The following is a 23,780-nucleotide window of genomic DNA, read 5'->3' as shown; positions in this document are numbered from 1 at the left end:
GTTTGCAGATGTTGTTGAAAGCCCCTTAGCTGCCATAATTGGCCCCTTGGCCCACCGTGTGTGATGGGCACACGCCTGAGTTGGCCGCCTGCACTTCCCTGGGCTTCACGTTCACCTCTTGCAAAAGCATCCGTGGCTCCTGGTTGTTTGTGGGAATCCAGAAGTTATTTACCGGTGGTGTTTAAAGAGTTTCCTGGTATATCTTCAATTTGCCAACTCCCACGTTTCTCCTTTGAACCTTCTGGGGGTATAGGGAGGGAAGTATAGAGAGATTTCAGAGGCATTTGAAATAGTCCCTTAAGAAAAGGTAGGGAGCTGACTCCTGGTCCCCACAAACTGGCGCCTGCCTCCCCTTCCCGCTCAGTCCTAGCTGCCCCACCCTTTATGCTGCTCTCTCCTCCTCGGTTCTCCCACACCCACTGGAGCCCATCCTCCTTTCTCAAGACTCTGCCCTGCGAAGTTGGCTACTACGCAGCCTCAGGTTTTCTATTAAGTGTCTGAAGAGGCACAGGTTGGAACCAGCAGCTAGGAGTTTCTCTCCCTGTGTGCTAACCTCCTGCCTTCCCTTAACCCTCCCCAGCAGACACCGCCAAGCACAGACGCTCCTTCTGTTAGTGAGGACCAGCACCAGAACCTGTTGGAACAAGGCAGTCCTGCCCCACTGGTCCCTAAGGTCTTTCCTTGGTCAACCTGACTTCCTGGTCTTTTAATGTCCAATCATCTTTCCCATGAGCTTCTGTGATAGCTCAGTTGGTAAAGAATCCGCCTGCAATGCAGGAGAGCCCAGTTTGATTCCCGGGTTGGGAAGATCCACTGGCGAAGCGACAGGCTACCCATTCTTGGGCTTCCCTTGTGGCTCAGCTGGTGAAGAATCTGCCTGCAATGTGGGAGACCTCGGTTCGATACCTGGGTTGGGAAGATCCCTTGGGGAAGGAAAAGGCTACCCACTCTAGTATTCTGGCCTGGAGAATTCAATGGACTGTATTGTCCAAGGGGTCACAAAGAGTCGGACACAACTGAGCAATTTTCACTGTCACCTTTCCCATGGCCCAGTCCCAAAACCGGAGAAGGGAATGGCACCCCACTCCAGTACTCTTGCCTGGAAGATCCCATGGATGGAGGAGCCTGGTAGGCTGTGGTCGCTAAGAGTCGGACACGACTGAGCAACTTTCACGTTCACCTTTCCCATGGCCCAGTCCCGAAACACCTTTGATGGGAGAGAGGTGTCTTCATGTGGCCAAGAAAAACAGCTCCCACGCTCTCTTCACACACTATGTACAGTACAGTTACCCCTGAATGGTAACACCACCTCGGTCTTTCGTTTCTGTTTCATTATTTGCTTTGTGATCTTTTGCGACTCGTCTGGTTAGCGTGATATCATGTCAGTTTTGAAGCTTTGTGCTGCTCACTCCTAAACGTGATTGCCTTCCAGGTCCCAAGCCAGTGGTGTTCCTGCAGCATGGCTTGCTGGCCGACTCTAGTGACTGGGTCACAAACCTGCCCAACAACAGCCTGGGCTTCATCCTGGCAGATGCTGGTTTTGATGTGTGGATGGGGAACAGCAGAGGAAACACCTGGTCTCGGAAACACAAGACTCTTTCAGTTTCTCAGGATGAATTCTGGGCCTTCAGGTATCTTTTGAGTCAATTATGGCAAGGATCTATTTCCTTGGTACCCTTAGTGTAAATATTGGGGAGGCAAATAGATGGGGAATTCAAGATCATATGACAGGAAACCAATGGTTTATGGAAGGTTCTACACCTTAACCTTCTCCCTTCCTTCGTAAACATGTACTCCAAATATTAGGAATTTAACAAATAGCAGTAAGGTAAATTATAAATAAATGGTTACATTGAAGGAGTAAATTCAATAAGGAATTTTTAGTTATTTTGGCATTCCTGATGGTGTGGGTTCTGCTGAGTAAATTGTGTCCCATAACCTTCTCCTTTCCTTCATAAACATGTCCTCCCAATGTTCACTTTTCTTATTTCCAGAAGTCCTCTTCTCTCTCCTAATTCCAGCTGGACCAGTTAATGACTGCATGGCATTAGGCATGCACGTGGCATAAGCCCTCTGTGTCTGTAAAATGGGGATAATAAACACCTATCCTGTAAGGTCACTGGGGGCTTAACAGAGAAGATGCAAGCTGGAAAGAGACCGGCAGAGAGCCTGACACGTTGGGAGTGGTAACAGCACGTGTGCCCACGGGCCCAGGGCTGTGTCCCCATACCAGGCATTGGAGAAAGTCATTGCCAGGGACTCCTTCGGGCTTGCTTCCCATTTGTAATACCAGAACCCACCCAAGGCCGTAAAACACAAGAATGAGAGCTTTTTACCAAAGGCCTGTCCGGGAATATATTTGTTGTTACATTATTTGTAACAGCAAAAAGTTGGAAACTCCCAAATGCCCATCAGCAGTGATTGGGTGAATAAAGTGTGATGTATTCACACAGTCACCAACTGACAGCTATATGTGATGGCAGAGATGGAGTCTGATGCAGAGTCACACTGTTTGGTCCCATTCATAGAAAATTTAAAAAATGGATCGCACTATGAAAAATGAGGAAAGCGGTTCTTTTCAGGAGGCATGGTTATCAAGAAGCCCAGAGAGGCTTCTGCAACCCGCTAATGCTCAGTTTTCTGCACTCAGGGCTGGTGTGCCCAGCCGTGTTCAGCTTGTAATGACTCATCAGACCCACACGCTTGTTATTTGTATGCTGTTGTATTTGTATGCAATGTCTCCATGAAAGGTTTCCTTTTTTTCGAATTACAGTTTTGATGAGATGGCAAATTATGACCTACCAGCTTCAGTTAACTTCATTCTGAATAAAACTGGCCAAGAACAACTGTATTATGTGGGTCACTCTCAAGGCACCACAATAGGTATGTATATAGTAAAAAGTGAAATATTAAAAAATGTTAGTTCGATGGAGTTTTGTGTTTGTTTTTTAATGCCAAGCAGAAATAATGAAAATGGCAAAGAATTTTTGTAAAACTGAGTCTTCTCTGGAAATTCAGACTTAAACATAAATAGGTAAACATGCTGTATATGGCTCCCTTGATTGAAGGAATTAATGTAAGCCCCAGCCTATTACGGGGCTTCCCAGGTAGCTCTAGTGGTAAAGAATCTAGCTGCCAATGCAGGAGAAACAGGAGATAGAAAAGATGTGGGTTCAATCCCTGAGTCAGGAAGATCCTCTGGAGTAGGAAATGGCAACCCACTCCAGTATTCCTGCCTGGAAAATTCCATGACAGAGGAGCCTGGCAGGCTACAGTCCAGGGGGCCACCAAGAGTAGAACACGGCTGAGCACGTTCACACACGCATATTACATGTCTTCCTAGTTAAATACTGTGGGGATGTGAGAGGGTAGATAGACAACAAGAAGTTTTATAAATGTAGGAGCTTTTATAAAGGAAACAAGGAAATATGCTGATTTTGTTAAGTGAAGTAGACTAAAGCTAATTATAAGGATGTCATAATATGCTTTATGTACAGTTTTTAAAAGTCACAAGCATTTTTAATTTATGCTGATGATAAAAGTAGTATGTGGTCATTGTAACAGAAACAAAATTTAGCAAAGTTTCAAGAAAAAAAAAATTGCCCATAATTTGAGCAGACAAGTTCCCCTGAATAGGGACTAGAGACCTGGGTCATAATTGGTTTAATTCCCTCTTTAAGGGTAAGCTATGACTAATATCTTTGTGTTCCTATCACACAGTCTCCTTAGAATGCTTTCCTAGAAGAAAACTATGATATGAAAGGTAAAAATGCTTTAAAGGTCTCCAGATATGTGGTCAAGTAGCCTTGCTCTCATTACCACCCCTCCGCTCTTTGCCAGCTTGAGAGCCTTCAAGCAAAAAGTGACACGGATATAACCGCCCTTCTTATTAATGGACTTAGCCACTTTTTCATCCATGTTCCTTCTTCCGTGACTTGTTTATTTGTGTCCTTTGCCCCACTGCTTTCAAAGTTGACATTCTGGGGCCAAGTTTAAGGCAAGAAGTGACCCAAGAGGAAGCTAAAAGATGTTTTAGAGCTAGAGGATTCTAAATGTGTAAGTTCCTTTTGAGTCCATGGTGATTGCTTTGAATACCTTTGTACATTGTTCTTAGTGATGAAGGGATGGGGACCAGGGGTGGAGCTATTAGGAATACAGTCTTCAATCTCTGGCTTACATCATAAAGGAATGGGAAACATCTCCTGGTTCTAGCAACTTGGATTTCTTCCAGTGTATATCTAGGTTGAAAATCGAAACAAGCGCTTCACAAGTACTCGAGTTACTAATGTAATCAAACTCAGTGTGTGCACACGTAGGCGTTCTGTGTGTGCATGTGTGCTCAGTCGTGTCCAAATCTTAGCATGGACTGTAAGCCCTCCAGGCTCCTCTGACCGTGGAATTTTCCAGGCTAGGATACCGACTCCAGTCGGTAGGTAGCTATTCTGTTCTCCAGGGGATCTTCCCAGCCCAGGGATCAAACCCGTGTCTCTGGAGTCTCTTGCATTGGCAGGCAGATTCTTTACTACTGTGCCACCTGGGAAGCTACATAGACATTCAGAGGCCCTCATTTCTAGAGTTTTGCTTCCTGGCATCACTTGCATAGATAATCAACAAAGACCTACTGTATAGCGCAGGGAACTATACTCAATATCTAGTGAAAGTGAAAGCCACTCAGTCATGTCCAACTCTTTGTGACCCCATGGGACCATACAGTCCAAAGAATTCTCCAGGCCAGAATACTGGAGTGGGTAGCCGTTCCCTTCTCCAGGGTATCTTCCCAGCCCAGGGATCAAATCCAGGTGTCCCACATTGCAGGCAGATTCTTTACCAGCTGAGCCACCAGGGAAGCCCAAGGATACTGGAGTGGGCAGCCTATCCCTTCTCCAGCAGATCTTCCCGACCCAGGAATTGAACTGGGGTCTCCTGCATTTCAGGAGGATTCTTTACCAGCTGAGCTACCAGGGAAGCCCAATGTAGGAGACCTGGGTTTGGTCCCTGAGTTGGGAAGATCCCCGGAGACGGGATTGGCTATCCACTCCAGTATTCTGGCCTGGAGAATTCCATGGACTGTATAGTCCGTGAGGTCACGAAGGGTCGGGCACAGCTCAACCTGAACGACTTTCACGATTATTTGCATCGTTCTCAAGTTGCCACTAGAGGGCAACATGCACACCCACTCTTGCCTTTTCAGAGGGAAGTCCTGGAAGATGGAATTCTGTTCTTTTCCTTTTGTCCTCACAGGTTTTATAGCGTTTTCACGGATCCCCGAGCTGGCCAAAAAGATTAAAATGTTTTTTGCCCTGGCTCCTGTGGCTTCAACTGAGTTCATGACTAGTCCTCTACTTAAATTAGCACGAGTTCCAGAACTTTTTCTCAAGGTATTTGGACCCGCCCCACCCCCACTCCCTTCCTTCACAGATTTCCTTTGGTGCTGAAGAATTGGCCTTTAGTGGAAGAATGTGCCTTCCTCCCCGACCAGTGGAGTAGCGGCTTTCCTTCTTTCCATGATTTTTCTTCCCTGCTTCACCCCTGTTTCCAGATCCTGGGGAGTCAGGGAAGGTATCCTTAAGTCTACACTGAAGCCTCCTGTTCTCATGGTTAACACATCAATGAAGCACCCCACCTGCTAAGGAAGAGCACAAGGAAGACCAGGAGAAAGGCAGCTTAAACCTCCTTGAAGTTGCCCTTTATCCCATAGGATGGGCCTGTGCGTAGAGGAATAGGCAGGAGATGGGAGATGGGAGCTTCCACGTGCCTGACCTTGGCCACACTGATGGTGATCTAAAGACACAGTTACTATTATTTTTTATTATATGACCCGTACGCACAGGCTGATTATGTCATCAGCGATCAATGTGGGAAACCCCTAAGCTATACTCAAGGAGGCAGTAATTTTTATGAGAAGTTGAGAACCAGCTGAGGCCAGAGGCACTATCTATATTCTGGACATGATAACATTTATACACACACATTTGAAACCCCATACAGGAATATACACTTAATGTATACATATCTCTTGGCCATTTAAGAAATATGTTCACGGGACATACAGACCCTTTTCTGACCTCAGAATCCAGATTCTCTGTACCAGTGGTCAGACAGACAGATAAGATATGGGCGCCTCTAACCAGATTTATTTTAAATACCTTGGATAATAGAAGCTTCAGTTTTCATTATAAACAATTACAGATTACAAACAAAGTACCTTCAACTACCAAGGCTTCTCCTAGTACTTTCCTCATGGTCTCAGTTTGGAGTCTTTTCCTGTGGACCTTGTGGGTGAATTTGCATACCTGTATAGGTCCAGAGAGAAACATTTTTTTAACGTAGACAGTATCCAACTGTGTAACTTGAGTACCTTGATAAAGACCCTATTTCCAAATATATCACATAGTGAGATAAAAGGAATGTCTTTTGGGGAAGGGACACAATTCAACCCATAAAACTGCCTTTGTAAGCATTTTAATTTTTCATTCTGCTTATCCTTCTGGATAGGCATTAGCAAAAGTGTAAATTATAAGGAGATAATTTGAGTTCACTATAAGGAAGATCTTTTTCCTGTTTCATGATATGTACATATGTGAAGATCTGCCTGCAAGGCATGGTGATTACCCCAGAAATACTTGAGCACAGGTCCAGGGGCCATTGATCAGGCCTGGTGTGCACAAGGAGTCAGCAAACATTTTCTGTAAATATTTTTGGCTTTATGGGTCATATCATTGCCCTTGCAACCACCGAACTCTGCCATTATCACGTGAAGACAGCAAGGGACAGTGTGTAAAGAGAGAAGCCCAGCTGTGTTCTAATAAAGCTTTGTAAAAACGGCATGCTGACAGAGGAGGCATGGGGCTGTATTGCTTAATGGGTACAGAGTTTCAGTCTGAGACGCTGAGAGAGTTCTGAAGACCAGTAGATAGTGGTGATGGTCACACAACAATGTGAATGTACTGATGCTCAACTGAACACTGAAAAATGGTTCAAATGGCAAATTTTATATCGAGTATTAAAAGGCCCCAAAAAGGAGTGGGCAGGATTTGGTGCACTTGCCAGTGGAATTTGATTAGACATATGTGTTCTAAGGAAACACATTGCTGACCAGTTACAGTTTCAACTCTTTCTCAGAAGTCACTAGCCATCGATCAATGTGAGATGAAACCTTTTGGGGATGGCGCTGGGATGAGGGATCATTCAGGCCCTTTCCCACTGTAAAAGCCTTCTGTGGACCTATTTGATTTGCTGTCTTCATTTTTGCATTTGAGACTTTAACATCTGTAACATCCGCTGTTGCCTTAGTAAGCGTATCACACCGGAATCCTGGTTTGAATGACAACTGGTTGCCCTTTCTCATCTGAGTCCCTCTGTGGAGATAGGTGGCATGTGTCTGCTTGTGAGGCGGGACATGGAGGCCAGCACCTCGTAATGAAATGCTGAGAGAGTGTTTTTATTTTGTAGGATTTATTTGGGACCAAAGAATTTTTGCCACAGAATGCATTTTTGAAGTGGCTGAGTACACATATTTGCACTCATGTCATTCTGAAGGAGCTTTGCGGAAATATCTTTTTTGTTCTGTGTGGATTTAATGAGAGAAATTTGAATATGGTATGTATGTTTATAATAACACTTGCTTTAATCTTTCTGTGATTTTATTTTATCTGTGAATATGTGTCTTTGTCTTGGAGGATGTGGGAGAGGCAGGAGTGACCTCAGTAGATCTCTCAAGAATCTCATTTCAGAGGCACAAGAATCCACCTTGGCAGGTGCCTGAAGCACCATCTGTGGCTAGCCTCTGGCCAGCGCTTTGTCGGTTTCCTACATTGCACCTCTGTGAAAACTATGCAATGAGGAGATTGCTCATCATTTAAATTCTAGTATTTATATTTTTAAAGGAAATTTTTCTGTAAAATAATAGACACATTTAGCTGTGTTTAAATTTTGGAATGTCCACTGATACACAAACACCCATTTATATACATTTACTTATTTATTTTATAAACTGTAAACCCTTGGCCAGCAATGTGCTGATGTATTGTAATTACAAATTACATTTGTAATTTATTGTGTTATAGTTTGAAAATAAGTTTTAAAATTCTGAAGTGAAGGCTCTAGGAAATTTTTAAGGGATGTTGATTTTTCTTGTTTCTGATGAATAAAAAAGCAGGGTGTGATTGTCATAGAAAACTTTGGAAATTCAGGAAAACATGCAGATGAGAATAGAAATGACCAGTAATCTCAGCTGGTAAGCCCCACAGTTGTAATGTTGCTGTATTTCTTGTGTGTGTGTGTGTGTGTGGTTATGCATATTTTTATAGGATGTATTAATATTTGTGGTCAAAGAATCTTTTCTGGCTCTCAGTCTCATGTATTTGAGGTTATGGCTCTGTGGTTTTCAATGCTTCCCAGTGTAAACTGTGTTTAGTATCGACGCCTCCTTCATGCTAGTTTCATTGTTTATTTCCACATATTTATTTTGCAGTCTAGAGTGGCCGTGTACGTAGCACACAATCCTGCCGGAACTTCTGTGCAAAACATGATGCACTGGGCCCAGGTAGGCATTTCAGGAGCGTGCTAGGAGCATGTAGAAAATCAGCATTGGGAAGTTCTGTGCATTCCAGGAAACAGAAAGTCTGCTCACACATCTGGGCTGCCTTCCTTCCAGTGCCCTGGGCTCTTGTCACTGTGTCAGCATGGTCCGTGTTATCCTTCCTTGGGCAGACTGCATTACATGCAGATTCACCAAACAGCTACTGAGGGCTTCCCTGGTGGCTCAGTGGTAAAGAATCCGCCTGCTGTTGCAGGAGACACAGGTTCGATCCCTGAGTTGGGAAGATCCCCTGGAGGAGGGCATGGCAACCCACTTCAGTATTCTTGCATGGAGGATCCCCATGGACAGACAAGCCTGGTGGGCTACAGTCCACAGGGTCACAGAGAGTCAGACACGACTGTGCAGCTAAGCACACGGAGCATTTCAGCATTAACCCGTGAACACAGTTTACCTGAAACATCAGTGGATGAGCAGCTAAATCAATCATGGATATAAATGAGAGTCACTGAGTTTTAATATAGACTTTTGATTGTATGATCAAATATCACAAAAATATGCATGTTTATTCTAGAAAATGTATAAATTACATATGGCTGTAATAATAAGGTTTCTCTTATATTGTTCTGTAATCCCCCACACAGAAAATGTGTACCCAGGGATATGAAATGTCTCTGCATTGGACAGTTTCTGGCTGCCTGTCATTTCAAAGTAGTAGGTAAAGATATAGATAGAATTCATAATTATAGAAATAGATTGATTTATTTTCTTCTTACTCTTATAGCTTGATTTTTTTTTTCCCACCTGACAATATGTCAAGGACTTATTTCTACCTTGGGGCGTGTTTTTTCCCCCATGTACAATTATACAATTCCCCCCCACCCCCCAGATTGTTTTTAAATATGAAATAACTCACCATTTAAATACCAAACCAAGATGCAGGGGGTGTCTTGGATAGCAGTTTCCAAACATCTGGCAGTCACTGCCTGCATCAGAATCATGTGAGTTGCCTTTAAAAATACACTTTTAAATAAAATACTGTTTTTAAAAAGTAAGGGGGAGCAGGTTTGTCATAGCGCTAGTGGATTAGCTGGGTTTGGGTTTACCAGGTGGCTCAGTGGTAAAGAATCCACCTGCCAATGTGGGAGATGCAGGTTCGATGCCTGGGTTGAGAAGATCCCCTGGAGAAATGAATGGCAACCCACTGCAGTATTCTTGCCTGGAGAATGCCATGGACAGAGGAGCCTGGCAGGCCACAGTGCATGGGGTCGCCAAGAGTCGGACACGACTGACCACACTTGCACACTGGATTAACTACAATCCAGGCTTTTGGACTTGCACTCATGTCACATCCTAGCAAGGTAATGCTCAGAATTCTTCAAGCTAGGCTTCATTAGTACATGAACCAAGAACTTCCAGATGTACAAGCTGGATTTAGAAAAGGCAGAAGAACCAGAGATCAAATTGCTAGCATCCCCTGGATCATAAAAAAAGGAAGGGAATTCCAGAAAAGCATCTACTTCTACTTCATTGACTGCACTAAAGTGACTGTACACCGTGTGACTATGTGAATCAGAATAAACTGTGGAAAATTCTTCAAGAGATGGGAACACCAGACCACCTTAACTGCCTCATGAGAAACCTGTACACAGGTCAAGAAGCAACAGTTAGAATCGGACATGGAACAACAGACTGGTTCCAAATTGGGAAAGGAGTACGATAAGGCTGTATATTGTCACCCTGCTTATTTAACGTATATGCAGAGTACATCATGCGAAATGCCAGATTGGATGAATCACAAGCTGAAATCAAGATGGCTGGGAGAAATATCAACAACCTCAGATATGCAGATGATACCAATCTAATGGCAGAAAGTGAAGAAGGAACTAAAGAGCCACTTGATGAAGGTGAAAGAAGAGAGTGAAAAAGCCGGCTTGAAACTCAACTTTCAAAAAATTAAGATCCTGGCATCCAGTCCCATCACTTCATGGCAAACAGATAGGGAAAAAATGGAAACAGTGGCAGATTTTATTTTCTTGGGCTCCAGAATCACTGTGGATGGTGACTACAGCTGCAAAATTAAGAGATGCTTGCTTCTTAGAAAAAAAGCTATGACTAACCTAGACAGCATATTAAAAAGCAGAGACATCACTTTGCTAACAATGGTCCATCTAGTCAAAGCTATGATTTTTCCAGTAATCGTGTAAAGATGTGAGAGCTGGATCATAAAGAAGACTGACTGCCAAAGAATTGATGCTTTGAACTGTGGTGCTGGAGAAGACTCTATTAGTCCCTTGGACAGTAAGAAGAGCAAGCCAGTCAATCGTAAAGAAAATCAACCCTGAATATTCATTGGAAGGACTAATGCTGAAGCTCCAATACTTTGGCCATCTGATGTGAAGAGCCAGTTCATTGAAAAAGACCCTGATGCTGGGAAAGATTGAGGGCAGGAGGAGAAGTGGCCAACAGAGGATAAAATGGTTGGATGGCATCACCAATTCAGTGGACTTGAGCTTGCACAAAGTCCGAGAGATAGTGAAGGACAGGGAAGCCTGACATGCTGCTTTCCATGCAGTTGCAAAGAGTTGGACCTGACTTACTGATGGAACAGCAACAACAACAATGCTTTAAAACACAAAGACTCCTGTGTCCCATCCCTAGAGATTCCAATTCATTCGGACTGGAGAGCTTAAACTTTTGTTTTTTAAAAACAACCTTATTGAGGTATAAGTGACATACAGTATTTAAAGTGTAAAGTGTAGTCTGTTTTGCCATATATGCCTACAGATATATCACCACAGTCAAGACAATAAACATATCTCTCACCCCCAGAGGCCCCTGTTAACACCCACTCCTGGAGCCTACTCAAACCCATGTCCATTGAGTCGGTGATGCCATCCAACCATCTTATCCTCTGTTGTCCCCTTCTCCTCCTGCCCTCAATCTTTCCCAGCATCAGGGTCTTTTCCAATGAGTCAGGTCTTCGCATCAGGTGGTCAAAGTATTGGAGTTTCAGCTTGAGCATCAGTCCTTCCAATGAATATTCAGGGTTGATTTCCTTTAGGATGGACTGCTTTTGGTGCCGAGTGGTGAGAATTTAAATATTGATTAAAAATTCTGCCCATTAGATTTTACTATTCAACAGGATTTGGGACCCATTGCTTCAGGACATTACTGGCACGTTCCTGTCCCAGGAACCCTGGCTGTTGGGAGTGCCGTGGTCCCCCTAGGCTTGTCCCTACGAACCAGGCAGGATGGGGCGTGAGGCTTTTAGCGGCATGGTGACTGTGAGGCCCAGTGCCAAGCTTTAGTGACTCAGTGTCAGAGCCTGGCTTAGAAGAGAGGCATCTGCAAGGCAGGGAGCTCGTGACAGGCGGAAGAGGACACACTTACCTCTGAAGTAATGTCCTCAAACCTTCAAAAGTCATCAAATGTTCACTGCTAAGTATCCACTCGGGCCCCTGCTTTTCTCCTCAACCACATGTCTGTTTAGTCGGTGGTTTTCTTTGTATACCCTGCCATCAGCGTATGCTGATCTGCGTGAGCATTTTTACCCTCAACCCTAATGGACATTGTTCAGGAAGGTCCAGTTTCTGTCATCTCAGAGGTCAGTGCTCCCTTGTGCAGAGGATGACTGAGCTGAGCTCAAAGCATATGCTGAGCTGTCCAGGCACTGTATCCTTGTGCCTTAGCACAGCACAGGTGACCCCCAGCCCTGGCTTCTCAGAGTCCCTGGGAGTGTGGCGGCCAAGGCTGTCAGATTCCCCTGTTCCCCCCGCCCTCCCCACCCCCCCCACCCCATGGCGGCATTCCTGCGTCCTTTCATGCTGCACGCCTCCCCTGTCCTCTGGGTTTGCCTGGAGCTCTTGGATGGGCCGTAAGCCAGGCTCCTGCTCTGGTCTAGCCCTTTTCCCAAACAGCTGGTGGGAGTCAGAAGCTGCTGGCTGTGGACACGAGCAGCACTCTCAGGCCCGAGGGTGACCATGTGGTTTCAGGTCCTAGGTGCATTGGAGTGTGCCCCAGGAGTCTTTCTGAAGTCCAGATCCCCTGCAGAAGGTAGCCCTACCCTTTTGCTCTTCTGCTGCCTGTGTCATCCCTTTGTCAAGAAGATAATTGCCTTGTTTGGCCCTTAAAGGCCATTGTATTCATAGTACCTTTTGAAATGAATCTTTTGTTTAAGTAATTAGTATTCGCTTCTCAATAATTCTAAACATAGTTCTTTCCTGGATTTTTAAATTTAGCTTAAAATCTTACCCTCTTGTATAAACCTCACGTGTTTCAGATTTCTTCCAGAATCTCTAATCTCCTTGGTGGCTGTGCCCAGAGCCCAGGTCCTTGCTTCTATTTGAAGAAGGCAGGTCCTAACGTATCTTTTCAGGGCTGTTCAGAATTACTTGTGTGTGTATTAGTTGCTGAGCAGTCCGACTCTTTGGGACCCAATGGGCTGTAGCCCACCAGGCTCCTCTGTCCATGGCATTATCCAGGCCAGAATACTGGAGTGGGTAGCCTTTCCCTTCTCCAAGGGATCTTTCTGACCCAGGGATTGAACCCAGGTCTCTTGCATTGCAGGTAGATTCTTTACCATCTGAGCACCCTGGCTCAGATTTACTTAGGGCACCCTAAGATAACTTGGATCTATCCAAGACTTGTTGGGAATCAGAATTCCTGAGGGTATGGCCCTGGGATCCGCTTTTTAATAAGTACCTTGTAAGATCTGATGTTCTCTATTGTTTGAAACCTGCTGCTTAAGAAATATACATTAGTTAGGCTCTTCAAAACACTGTAAGAGACATTTAGTAATTTTTTATTACATATATTGTTCATTATGAAAATTTCAAAAATATGTGAGTACAAAGAAGAAAATATATCACCTGTATATCTACCACCAATGATAGCTACTACTAGTATTTGGGTATTATTCAGTTCAGTTCAGTCGCTCAGTCGTGTCTGACTCTTTGCGACCCCATGAGTCACAGCACGCCAGGCCTCCCTGTCCATCACCAACTCCCGGAGTTCACTCAGACTCATGTCCATTGAGTCAGTGATGCCATCCAGCCATCTCATCCTCTGTTGTCCCCTTCTCCTCCTGCCCCCAATCCCTCCCAGCATCAGAGTCTTTTCCAATGAGTCAACTCTTCACATGAGGTGGCCAGAGTACTGGAGTTTCAGCTTCAGCATCATTCCTTCCAAAGAAATCCCAGGGCTGATGTCCTTCAGAATGGACTGGTTGGATCTCCTTGCACTCCAAGCGACTCTCAAGAGTCTTCTCCAACACCATAGTTCAAAAGCATCAGTTCTTCGGCGCTTAGCCTTCTTCACAGTCCAACTCTCACATCCATACATGACCACTGGAAAAACCATAGCCTTGACTAGACGGACCTTTGTTGGCAAAGTAATGTCTCTGCTTTTGAATATGCTATCTCGGTTGGTCATAACTTTCCTTCCAAGGAGTAAGCGTCTTTTAATTTCATGGCTGCAATCACCATCTGCAGTGATTTTGGAGCCCCCCCTCAAAAAAAAAGTCTGACACTGTTTCCACTGTTTCCCCATCTATTTCCCATGAAGTGATGGGGAGGTATAATTTTCCCTTTACCCTCTTAGGGTTTCTGCCTGGGACTGCTGTGGGACAGATTAACCGCAGTAAAGCATATGGATTTTTTTCTGTGTTCATGGGAGCCCTCACAAGAAAAATGAAGACCCAAAGAAGTAACTCTGCTGAAGTGCTAATATACTAGGTTGAACAAAGAGTAGCAGTTGTTGAAAAAAAAACATCTGAGGAGGCTTACTGGATATGGGAGTTATTTTTACAAGGTCTGTTTGTACAGATTCCCACAGCCTCCTCTCTCAGGCTCTGGTGTTGTGCGTGCTTCTTCCCCCTAATATAGGGAGGGCTTCTTTCACATGCAAGTTTTGTTGTCTCCTTTTAGAAAGAAAAGGGAAGGTCAGTGTCCTCCGTGCATCTGCTCTTTCTCAAGCGTCTTTAACGCCAAATGATCGTTATGCCAAAGCAGCATGTTTTGAGTTGGCATGTCCTGAACTCTTTCAGTGTAATCTTACAATGTTTTGGTATAGTTGTTTCCATTACAAAAGAAGAATTATGCAATGTGCACTTTTTAATTATTTTATTTTTATTGAATTAAGTAGCATTGTATTTCTTAGGTACAGGCTAAGTTGCTGTATCAGAGACTCTAAAATACAGCGTCTAGAGAGTTTTCTTCCTCAGAATCCAGTCCAGACATCAGTGGCACGTGATTGTGGAGTGGGGGGAATGACTGCTCCAGGAAGTCCTGCAGGGACCCAGTGCCCCCTGTAGTGTAGCTCACCATCTCCGGGGCACTGGCCTCTTCTGTCTGGTTGAAACTGGGTCACGTTCATGGCAGTTTCAGCCCACAGGAAGGAAGCCCATGAGGAATATCGTTCCTTCTCTGGCAGCTAGGTGCTTAGCAAAAAACCTAGAAGTTTTATTACTGAAAGGAAGAAGGCAAGAATGGGTCCTGGGGGGACAAAGAACAGTCTGTGCCATAGTCAAAAATACTTTTACAGGTCAGTAATTACACTTAGAAATATTTGTAACTGAGAACAGCTTTTTATTGCTTGAATTTATTATTATTTTTATTATTACAATGATAGTGTTTTGGGGGCAATAAAACATCCTAGGATAAGTATGCTTGAATTAGAGATCTGTTCTTACCTTAGGGAGATGAGTTTCTTAGGATATGGTCTTAGTAGAATTAATGATCAGAGGATAAGTATATCTTTAAGACTTATAGATATGTATGGTACTTTAGAAAGGTTGACCCTAAGTATAACCATAGTGCATGTTCAATTTTATTTTCTGACTTTTCTCCACTTAATATTGTTTATAAACAGTTTTCTCTTTCTATTTTATTATATATATATTCACAACAGTGGCATACTGTGTGTATATTGTAACATGGTATATTTAACTAAGTATCTGTCATTGAATGTTAGCTTATTAACAGATTTTTGTTACTATAAATAATCTTCACATTTCCCATCCTCTGAAATGCCCTTTCAAGACATATGTGAGAAAGGGACAAGCTGATGTCTGTCTCCAGGGGCTGAACAACGTGCAGTCATATATTTTCGCTGACAATTAAAGTTGGGGAACAGATGCACGAACAGGTGCTGTAAATTCATAGCTGATTCTGCTTGTTAAATGTGCTTCGGATATTAATATCTGTCATTTGTGATGATGAAAGCAGATGCTAAATATTTCCCCTGCAGTACCTCATCTCACATTGTTTTCTGTTGCGTGAAACGGTAGAATTTTATGCAGTTGATAAGAGCTAAAAACTTCTCCTGGGGTTTCCCTGGTGGCTCAGCCGGTGAAGAACCTGCCTGTAATGCAAGAGACCCAGGTTCAATTCCTGGGTCAGGAAGATACCCTGCAGAAGGGAATGGCTACCCACTCCAGTATTCTCATAAATCAAAAGCAGTTTGGCAAAAATGTCTAGATTTTTTCCATTTACTAGGCACCACCCTCTCTGGCCAAAACATGAACAGTTTTCAATTCATTCAGTTCACCCATTTTGAATTTGTTTCTCCACACATTTTTAATTGGGGGATATAGAGGAGGTATGAATTAGCATTATTTCAAAATTTATGAATAAGTGACTTTTTATTAATATTTTCATATCATGCTATTCAAAATAAGCATACATTTAAATTTCATATACAACATCATTTCATGGCTCCAGTATCCTCAAGTGGTTAGAAATGTTCTTGTGTGCAGTACAGTTTGGTGATTATACTGGTACTGGTACTCAAGAAAAATATTAAATAAAATTATTAAAATGTTAAGTAATATGACTAATCAAATAGAATGGATATAGGAAATATGATGGAGATTATAATTATATATAAATATATTAACATATATTAATGTAAGTATATAGTGTTAATATTAGGCTATATATGCTTGCTAATACAATTAATATATTTACATACTAATATAAATATATTTACCCATATACTGCTAAGTCGTTTCAGTCGTGTCCGACTCTGTGCGACCCCATAGATGGCAGCCCACCAGGCTCCGCCGTCCCTGGGATTCTCCAGGCAAGAACACTGGAGTGGGTTGCCATTTCGTTCTCCAGTGCATGAAAGTGAAAAGTGAAAGTGAAGTCACTCAGTTGTGTCCGACTCTTAGTGACCCCATGGACTGCAGCCTACCAGGCTCCTCCATCCATGGGATTTTCCGGGCAAGAGTACTGGAGTGGGGTGCCATTGCCTTCTCCAATTACCCATATAAATATACATTAATCATGTATAAATGTATATTAATCTATATATTATTTGTAATATGTATTCCTTTACCAAGTAAGATAGTTAACTCTTTAGAAAAGTTTACGATTCAAATTTCAGTAAGAACATCATCATAAAGTTTATCCATTGGATGCACTGTTGATCCAGTATCGTTCATAGCACACAGGTGTAGCTGCTTTATTCTGTCATGTAATAGCTACTTTCTAATCATACAGTGTGAAATTGAGTCATTTAGGAATGGAGAGAAAAATAATGCCATTTTATTTTAAATCAGTTTGGAAATGAAGAGTGAACCTGGGTTTCAGTATAAACTTGGGAGTTGGTGATTTACAGGGAAGCCTGGCATGCTGCAGTCCATGGGGTCACAGAGTCAGACACGACTGAGCCACTGAACTGAACTAATAAATTTGGTATCTGGGGAGGTGGCTAACTCTTGCAACCTATGATGTTAAATCAAATTTCTGTGTTAGATAACTCTCGCCCGCCCCCAATTATCTTCTATCTAGGTTGTTAGATTGCACAAGTTTCAAGCCTTTGACTGGGGAAGCAGTGCCAAGAATTATTTTCATTACAACCAGGTAAAGTCTTCAAAGTTTTTAGAATTTAAATGGGCCCTGAAAACTCATCAAAGAAGCCAGCCTGAGTTATGAGAATTCTGGCTGGGCTCAGGTGCTGGGGAAATGTCCAGGAGGGTTGACTAGGTAGCCTTTGTTTTGCCCTAGTCAATTCTAGAACAGCCTAAGCTTCCTGGTTCATTCTTTGGACATTGTCCTTTCTCTGGTCCTGTATGTGCAACTGTCTTTCTCATATGTCATAGATAGTGATCAGGCACAGATATTAGAGTCAGACAAATCTAGGACTGTTAGCTGGTGGCTGGTAGTGGTGGGGGTATTTGGCCAGATTACATTGCCTAAACCTTTTCTTCCATATACAAATAAATTGACCTTTTTCTGAGTGCTAAGGAGTCTAAAGTGTGAGGCCCTATGCCCATGTTTTCCTTACTTAATTCTCAGAATATCTGTGTGACATAGATGTCATTATTAATATTAAAGTGGGAGAAACTGAGACTTAGAGAATTTCTATGACTGTGGCACACCCCAGAGGGAGGAGAGGTTTGGGGTATGACTTCAAAACCCCTTCCCAGCCACTTGGTTTGGTTTTGCAGCTTGGCATCAACCACCTGGGAGAATGATGCCTTCCTGTCAGGGATGTTCCCAGCACAGGGTAACAATTCGCTAGCCAGCAGTCATGATGGTGTTCTTTTCTTCTGGGTTAGTCTTCTTTTTTTGTTCTGGCAGTCGCCAGTTAAAAAGTAACCTGAGAGCAGGTTTCAAAATGTCATCCTTCATTCTTGGATCAGATTTTCTAGGCGGTGGTTTCAGGGCATTGCATTTTTGTCAATGGAAACGACAGAGACAGAGCTGCCTGTGGGTTTTCATTACAGAGTTCCCCTCCCGTTTACAATGTGCGGGACATGCTGGTGCCGACTGCTGTCTGGAGCGGAGGTCAGGACTGGCTCGCGGACGACAAGGACGTCGCCCTCCTGCAGATGCAAATTTCCAACCTGGTGTACCACCAGCGCATTCCTGAGTGGGAGCATCTGGACTTCATCTGGGGCTTGGACGCCCCGTGGAGGCTCTATAATGAGATTATAAAGCTGATGAGGAAGTACCAGTGAACGGCAGACTGGAGCCATTTACTGTCAAGTCGTGCTGAATGTGTTTGCCTAATTTCTCTGAAATAATCATTTTCCTTTCCCAGGCCTTTTATATTTTTATCACCAAGGAAATTATGCTCTTGAAGATGCCTGATTCTCTCCAGTTAGGATCAGAAATGCTTTTGCTTTTTTTCATTTAATCATGGCCGAATACAAAGCTGGTACCTCAACCAGTCTTTAAAATGACACTGATTCATAAATGATCATGACCGTTCCATTTATCCTTACTACTTAGAATATACTATATTGCCTTTTTACTCTCAACACAGGACATGTTGACACATGATGAACAAGATGCCTTGTTCATCAGTAAATAATCTGACACAGACTTGAAAGAAGCTCAGTATATAAGTACCCAGTTCTGACCTGCTTGCCTTAAAGGGCTCTCGGTCGAATGGCCTTGTATTTAGAGATCTAAGTGACACCTCATGTTCTCATGTAGTAGGTACAAAATCAACTTCAGTGACACCTCAGCAGTGCTGGTTATAATGCTCCTGTGATGAATTTTATCAAGCCTAATTGTGAGAGCTCAATATTTAAATTGCTCAGACTAAGGGAAATAGTTTTCTGGAGGCTTCAAAAATAAATGACATTCATAAAAAAAAAAACACATTCATCAACAACAACCACCACTTTAAGTAACTTTACTGATTGATAGAGTCAACCACTGATATGCGTGACCTCTTCATTGTGTGACAGGCCATAAATCCACTTGTTTCAGAAGAAACATCCTGTGAAGACACGATAGCACGATTTTTTCTGAAATTGCAGGGTTCACTTCCCTAGCTGCTGGAGCCTGGCGATGGCATGTGTAGAGAAGAAGCCCTGATGCCACTCAGGTGGAGTGCCCTACTTCATTTTCACACAAAATAAATATGAATGTGAACTTGGTTGTTTTGAGATCAAAGCTCAGGGATTGTTTGTTTGTTTGTTTTCTTTTGTATGTGTTCAGATCTTTAATACTCCTGATTTGTATCCCTATGTCAGGACACCCACATTCACCTGCTTTTCTTGCAGCCCTGTTTCCTTACAGTGCTGTCGGATGAACAGTGACAATTGCTCTGGTTTTCTGATAGAGCTGCTTTGTGATAATAAACAATACTTGGTGTTGGTTAATCTGTGTAGACAACATAAGACTGCTTTATAACATTCAAGTGATCTTATTTAAACTTGTCAATAAAACTCAGCCTCCCAGGCCTGAAGCATTGTGTGTGGGTGTGAGTCCGCCTTTATTTAATAGTCATTCTGGACTTCCTTCTTTCAGCAGGACTTATGATTTCTTTCTTGTCTTTCCCCCCACTCCTCCTTACTCCTTGTAAACCTCATTGATACTGCCCGTGAACCTTTGGTCCTCTCCCATAGGGAGGAGAGTGGTCTTAAATCTAAGGAGCAGGGGGATGGTTTGGGAATCTTCAGGGTCTGCTGGCGAGGCTGTGAGTGGAGACTAAACCCTGATTAACCCTGTCTGCAGGTAGTGGCTGCAGACGGGACCCTAGATTCAAGCTCTGTCCATCAACCTCTCTCCTTAAACAAATGAAGCAACCGAAGTTAGCAGAGGCAATGTCATAGGGCTCCCAAAACATAGATTTGGGGGTCTAATGTGATCCGTCCCACTACTCTGTGAGCTTTAAGATCTATCTTACTCACCTTTGCATACCTAGAATCTAACACAAAGCCTGGACTATTAGTGAGTCAATAAGTATATATGGATGACAGAATGTGTGAAAAATGGCAGACTTTGTCATTGAGCTGAATGAAATTAGATGCACAAGTAACGCCTGGGAGAGTCTGAAGTGGGATCTGATTTTTCATGGCAACTAAAGTAACATTGTACAGAAAAGAGTAAAACTGTGCTAGACGTGAAGGATAGCTGACCCTGGGGGGATGACACTCTTCCTGTCGGCCTTATGTTCCCCTAAAGAAAGAACACTTCTTTGACCAAGGTAGGTACAAGATCCTTAAGTATCGGGCCAGAAATAGCATGACTATTTTTGTTGTTTCCCACCAGTAGTGAGAGAGAGCTGGCCAGAGGATGGCTTCTGGGTTTTAGGTGACTTGGTTTCCCTCCTTTGGTTGCTGTCATGGAGTCTCCCTCAGATGCCCCGGTGAACTTGTAGGGAGTAAATCTTCCACTCCCTAAATCTGGGAGTGAATGAACAAGGCCTAAGTTCTATAGAGTCCACCTTTTATCATTTTGCTCTTCACCTTGCCAAAGTTTTCTTTGGGGATTTTTCATCAGTACATGGGCCAAGCCAGAAGTGGAGATGTTGCCCCGTGGTTCTTACTACAGCTGAGTTACACCAGGGTCGCTAACCCCCCAGGCCACAGACCAGTACCAACTATGGCCTGTTAGGAACCTGGCCACACAGGAGAGGTGAGCATCGGTGAGGGAGCCGAAGCCTCATCTGTAATTATAGCTGTTTCCCACCACTTGCATTACTGGCTGAGCTCCGCCTCCTGTCAAAGCTCCAAGGGGGACTATGAACTGTGCAGGCGAGCGATCTAGGTTGCGTCACTCCTTATGAGAATCTGATGTCCGCTGCTGATCTGAGGTGGAGCCGAGGCGGTGATGCTAATGCTGGAGGGGGCGGCTGCCACTATCTCCCATCACCCCCAGACTGGACTGTCTAATTGCAGGAAAACAGGTTCAGGGCTCCCACTGATTCTGTGTTATGGAGAGTTGTATATTTTCTTATATATCACAATGTAATAATACTAGAAATAAAATGCACAATAAATGAAAGGTTTGAATCATCCCGAAACCACCCCCCCCACCCCCACCCCGTCTATGGAAAAAATGATCTTCCATAAAACCAGTCCCCAGTGCCAGAAAGGTTGGGGGCCACGGTGCCTTTGCCTTTGTTGTCGGCCTCTTTCTCCTGATGTGCTCGTGTAGGCTCATATCCTTACAGCCCCACTGTATTCAGGTAGCTTTGTTTCACCGTTGGCTGAGAGTACAGAACAAGGTTGGACTTTGTGCCTTGAGAAGTCCTGTAATAGATTGGGAGGAGTTCTGACTCTGTTGTTTTCCACTGTGTTTGATACATATTCTTTTGAACAGAACGCAAAGATCTCCAGAGACCTCTAGGGCAAGGAGAAGACGAGTTCATATTCTGTCAGCTTGGAACTCCAAGATCTGGTGTGTGCTTGGGCAAAGCCCATGAGCATACGCATGAAGTCACAGTTGAGAATGAAGTCATTTTTTTTCATTCGCCATAAGGGGGCACTCTTGGCTCTGCTTCCTCACCTTTTCTGCACTAGACGGAGAACTTTGCGGATTTAGGAGCCAGTTGTTAATTTGACTGGTCAGACCAACCATTTCTATCCAAGATTACAACTAACTCTTGCCTAATGCATAATATATGAAAAATGTTCTCAAAGAATAACTGAGGCCCAAATGGGACATAAAAATGAAAACTTGCCTAATAATTAAGAGTGGTCAGAGACTCAGACAGGAGGGAGGAAGTGGGGAAGGTTTGAATGGAGGCTTCACGCTTAATAAGACTGTTGACATTATCTTCAAGCAGTGATTATTTTGTGTTTGTGGGTATGAAAGGTGTTGACTTGTTAAATGTAAACATTTAAAATACCCTATAATTGTAACTCATTTTTTTTTATATAGGGAGAGATTTTCAAAATGTGACCCCTGGAAGATATCAGGCTATAATAATACTGATTTTTAAAAAGTTTGTTAGTGATTCATTCAAGAGTATTTCTTGAGTATTTATTGTACTGTGCACGTTTCAAGGTCTGTTTCAAACTAAGCAAGTAAAAGTCTTTCTCTCTCAACTTGTTTTAATAGTATGACAACAAATACTGTGTATTTTTACCCTGTGCCTTCCTGGGTTTTGAAGCCTTCTCATAAGGCAGTGGCACCCCACTCCAGTACTCCTGCCTGGAAAATCCCATGGATGGAGGAGCCTGGTGGGCTGCAGTCCATGGGGGTGCCAAGAGTTGGGCTCGACTGGGCGACTTCACTTTCACTTTTCAGTTTCATGCATTGGAGGAGGAAATGGCAACCCACGGCAGTGTTCTTGCCTGGAGAATCCCAGGGACGGGGCAGCCTGGTGGGCTGCCGTCTATGGGGTCGCACAGAGTCGGACACGACTGACGCGACTCAGCAGCAGCAGCATAAGACTTTGATCTTCACAACAACCCATTTGATGGAAAGGAGATGGCTTTATATGCTTTTATATTTCAAGCAGGTCGATGAGAATTCCAACAATCTCAGTAGAAGCACTCATTTACACATGACACAGATGGATTGAAATATAAAGTGTTTAAAACTATATACGCATTAGCATCTGTCAAATAGGGTGTCAAGGAGTCTCTTGGGGGAGTTAACACTGCTTCCCTCCCCCGGGCCATGTCCATCATCAGCATACCCGACTGTTTGGGTGCTGGTAATTAAACTGTTTGGTTTATGGAGTCTTTTGTAAACTGCCCTATAAATGCATCTTCCATGTCCCACTCCAAAACTGAACTCCTCCTGTAGAGGTGTCAGTCTTGAAATTGACACTGATGGGGTTCTGCTCTCAGTTTGGCTGTAACCTCCTATTAAACCCTAGCTAGTCTTGACTTTTCTGAGACCGAGTCTTCATTTTTAAATGCTGCTGCTGCTGCTGCTGCTAAGTCACTTCAGTCGTGTCCGACTCTGTGCGACCCCGTAAACGGCAGCCCACCAGGCTCTGCCGTCCCTGGGATTCTCCAGGCAAGAACACTGGAGTGGGTTGCCATTTCCTTCTCCAATGCATGAAAGTGAAGTCACTCAGTTGTGTCCGACTCTTAGCGACCCCATGGACTGCAGCCTACCAGCTCCTCCGTCCATGGGATTTTCCAGGCAGGAGTACTGGAGTGGGCTGCCATTGCCTTCTCCACAATGAGGGGTTAGATTTTGATCTTTATCTTCCCCTTCTATAAATTTTATGGATCATGGCTATAAGATGTTACAACATGTCTAATCTCTGATATCTAAGAATAATCATTTCAGTTGCATAGTTGCCAAGACAGTCTTACCTAATTTTGGAAAGAAAAAAAATCATAAAGGTGACTCATAAAAAGAAACTGTGTCATTGGGAAAAGGTTTTTCCAATTACATGTTCTATATTTTCTGTGAGATGGTGCTTTACACAGTCTTGTGGTGAGTTGGTACCAAACAGCTTTAACATTGTGTTAAATATGTATACACCTAGTGGGTGTATGCTCAGCAAAGTGATTTGATCTCTAGGATAGCTA

General features: G+C 43.5%; 1 protein-coding gene across 1 annotated transcript in view; it reads left to right on the top strand.

The window, feature by feature from the left end:
* The window catches only part of LIPA (lipase A, lysosomal acid type), a 41,828-nt gene extending 22,105 nt beyond the window's left edge, over positions 1-19,723 (top strand). Inside the window, exons 4-10 of the mRNA XM_052660844.1 lie at positions 1,433-1,631; positions 2,774-2,883; positions 5,242-5,378; positions 7,453-7,599; positions 8,474-8,545; positions 17,335-17,406; positions 18,273-19,723. Coding sequence (XP_052516804.1) covers positions 1,433-1,631; positions 2,774-2,883; positions 5,242-5,378; positions 7,453-7,599; positions 8,474-8,545; positions 17,335-17,406; positions 18,273-18,506 — 971 coding nt within the window. The 3' untranslated portion in view covers positions 18,507-19,723. The remainder of the gene's footprint in view (positions 1-1,432; positions 1,632-2,773; positions 2,884-5,241; positions 5,379-7,452; positions 7,600-8,473; positions 8,546-17,334; positions 17,407-18,272) is intronic.
* The last annotated feature ends 4,057 nt before the right edge of the window (positions 19,724-23,780 follow it).

Source organism: Budorcas taxicolor, chromosome 23 (assembly GCF_023091745.1).
Source record: "Budorcas taxicolor isolate Tak-1 chromosome 23, Takin1.1, whole genome shotgun sequence".
Taxonomy (NCBI): Eukaryota; Metazoa; Chordata; class Mammalia; order Artiodactyla; family Bovidae; genus Budorcas; species Budorcas taxicolor.
This window is presented reverse-complemented; position numbering and strand designations above follow the sequence as displayed.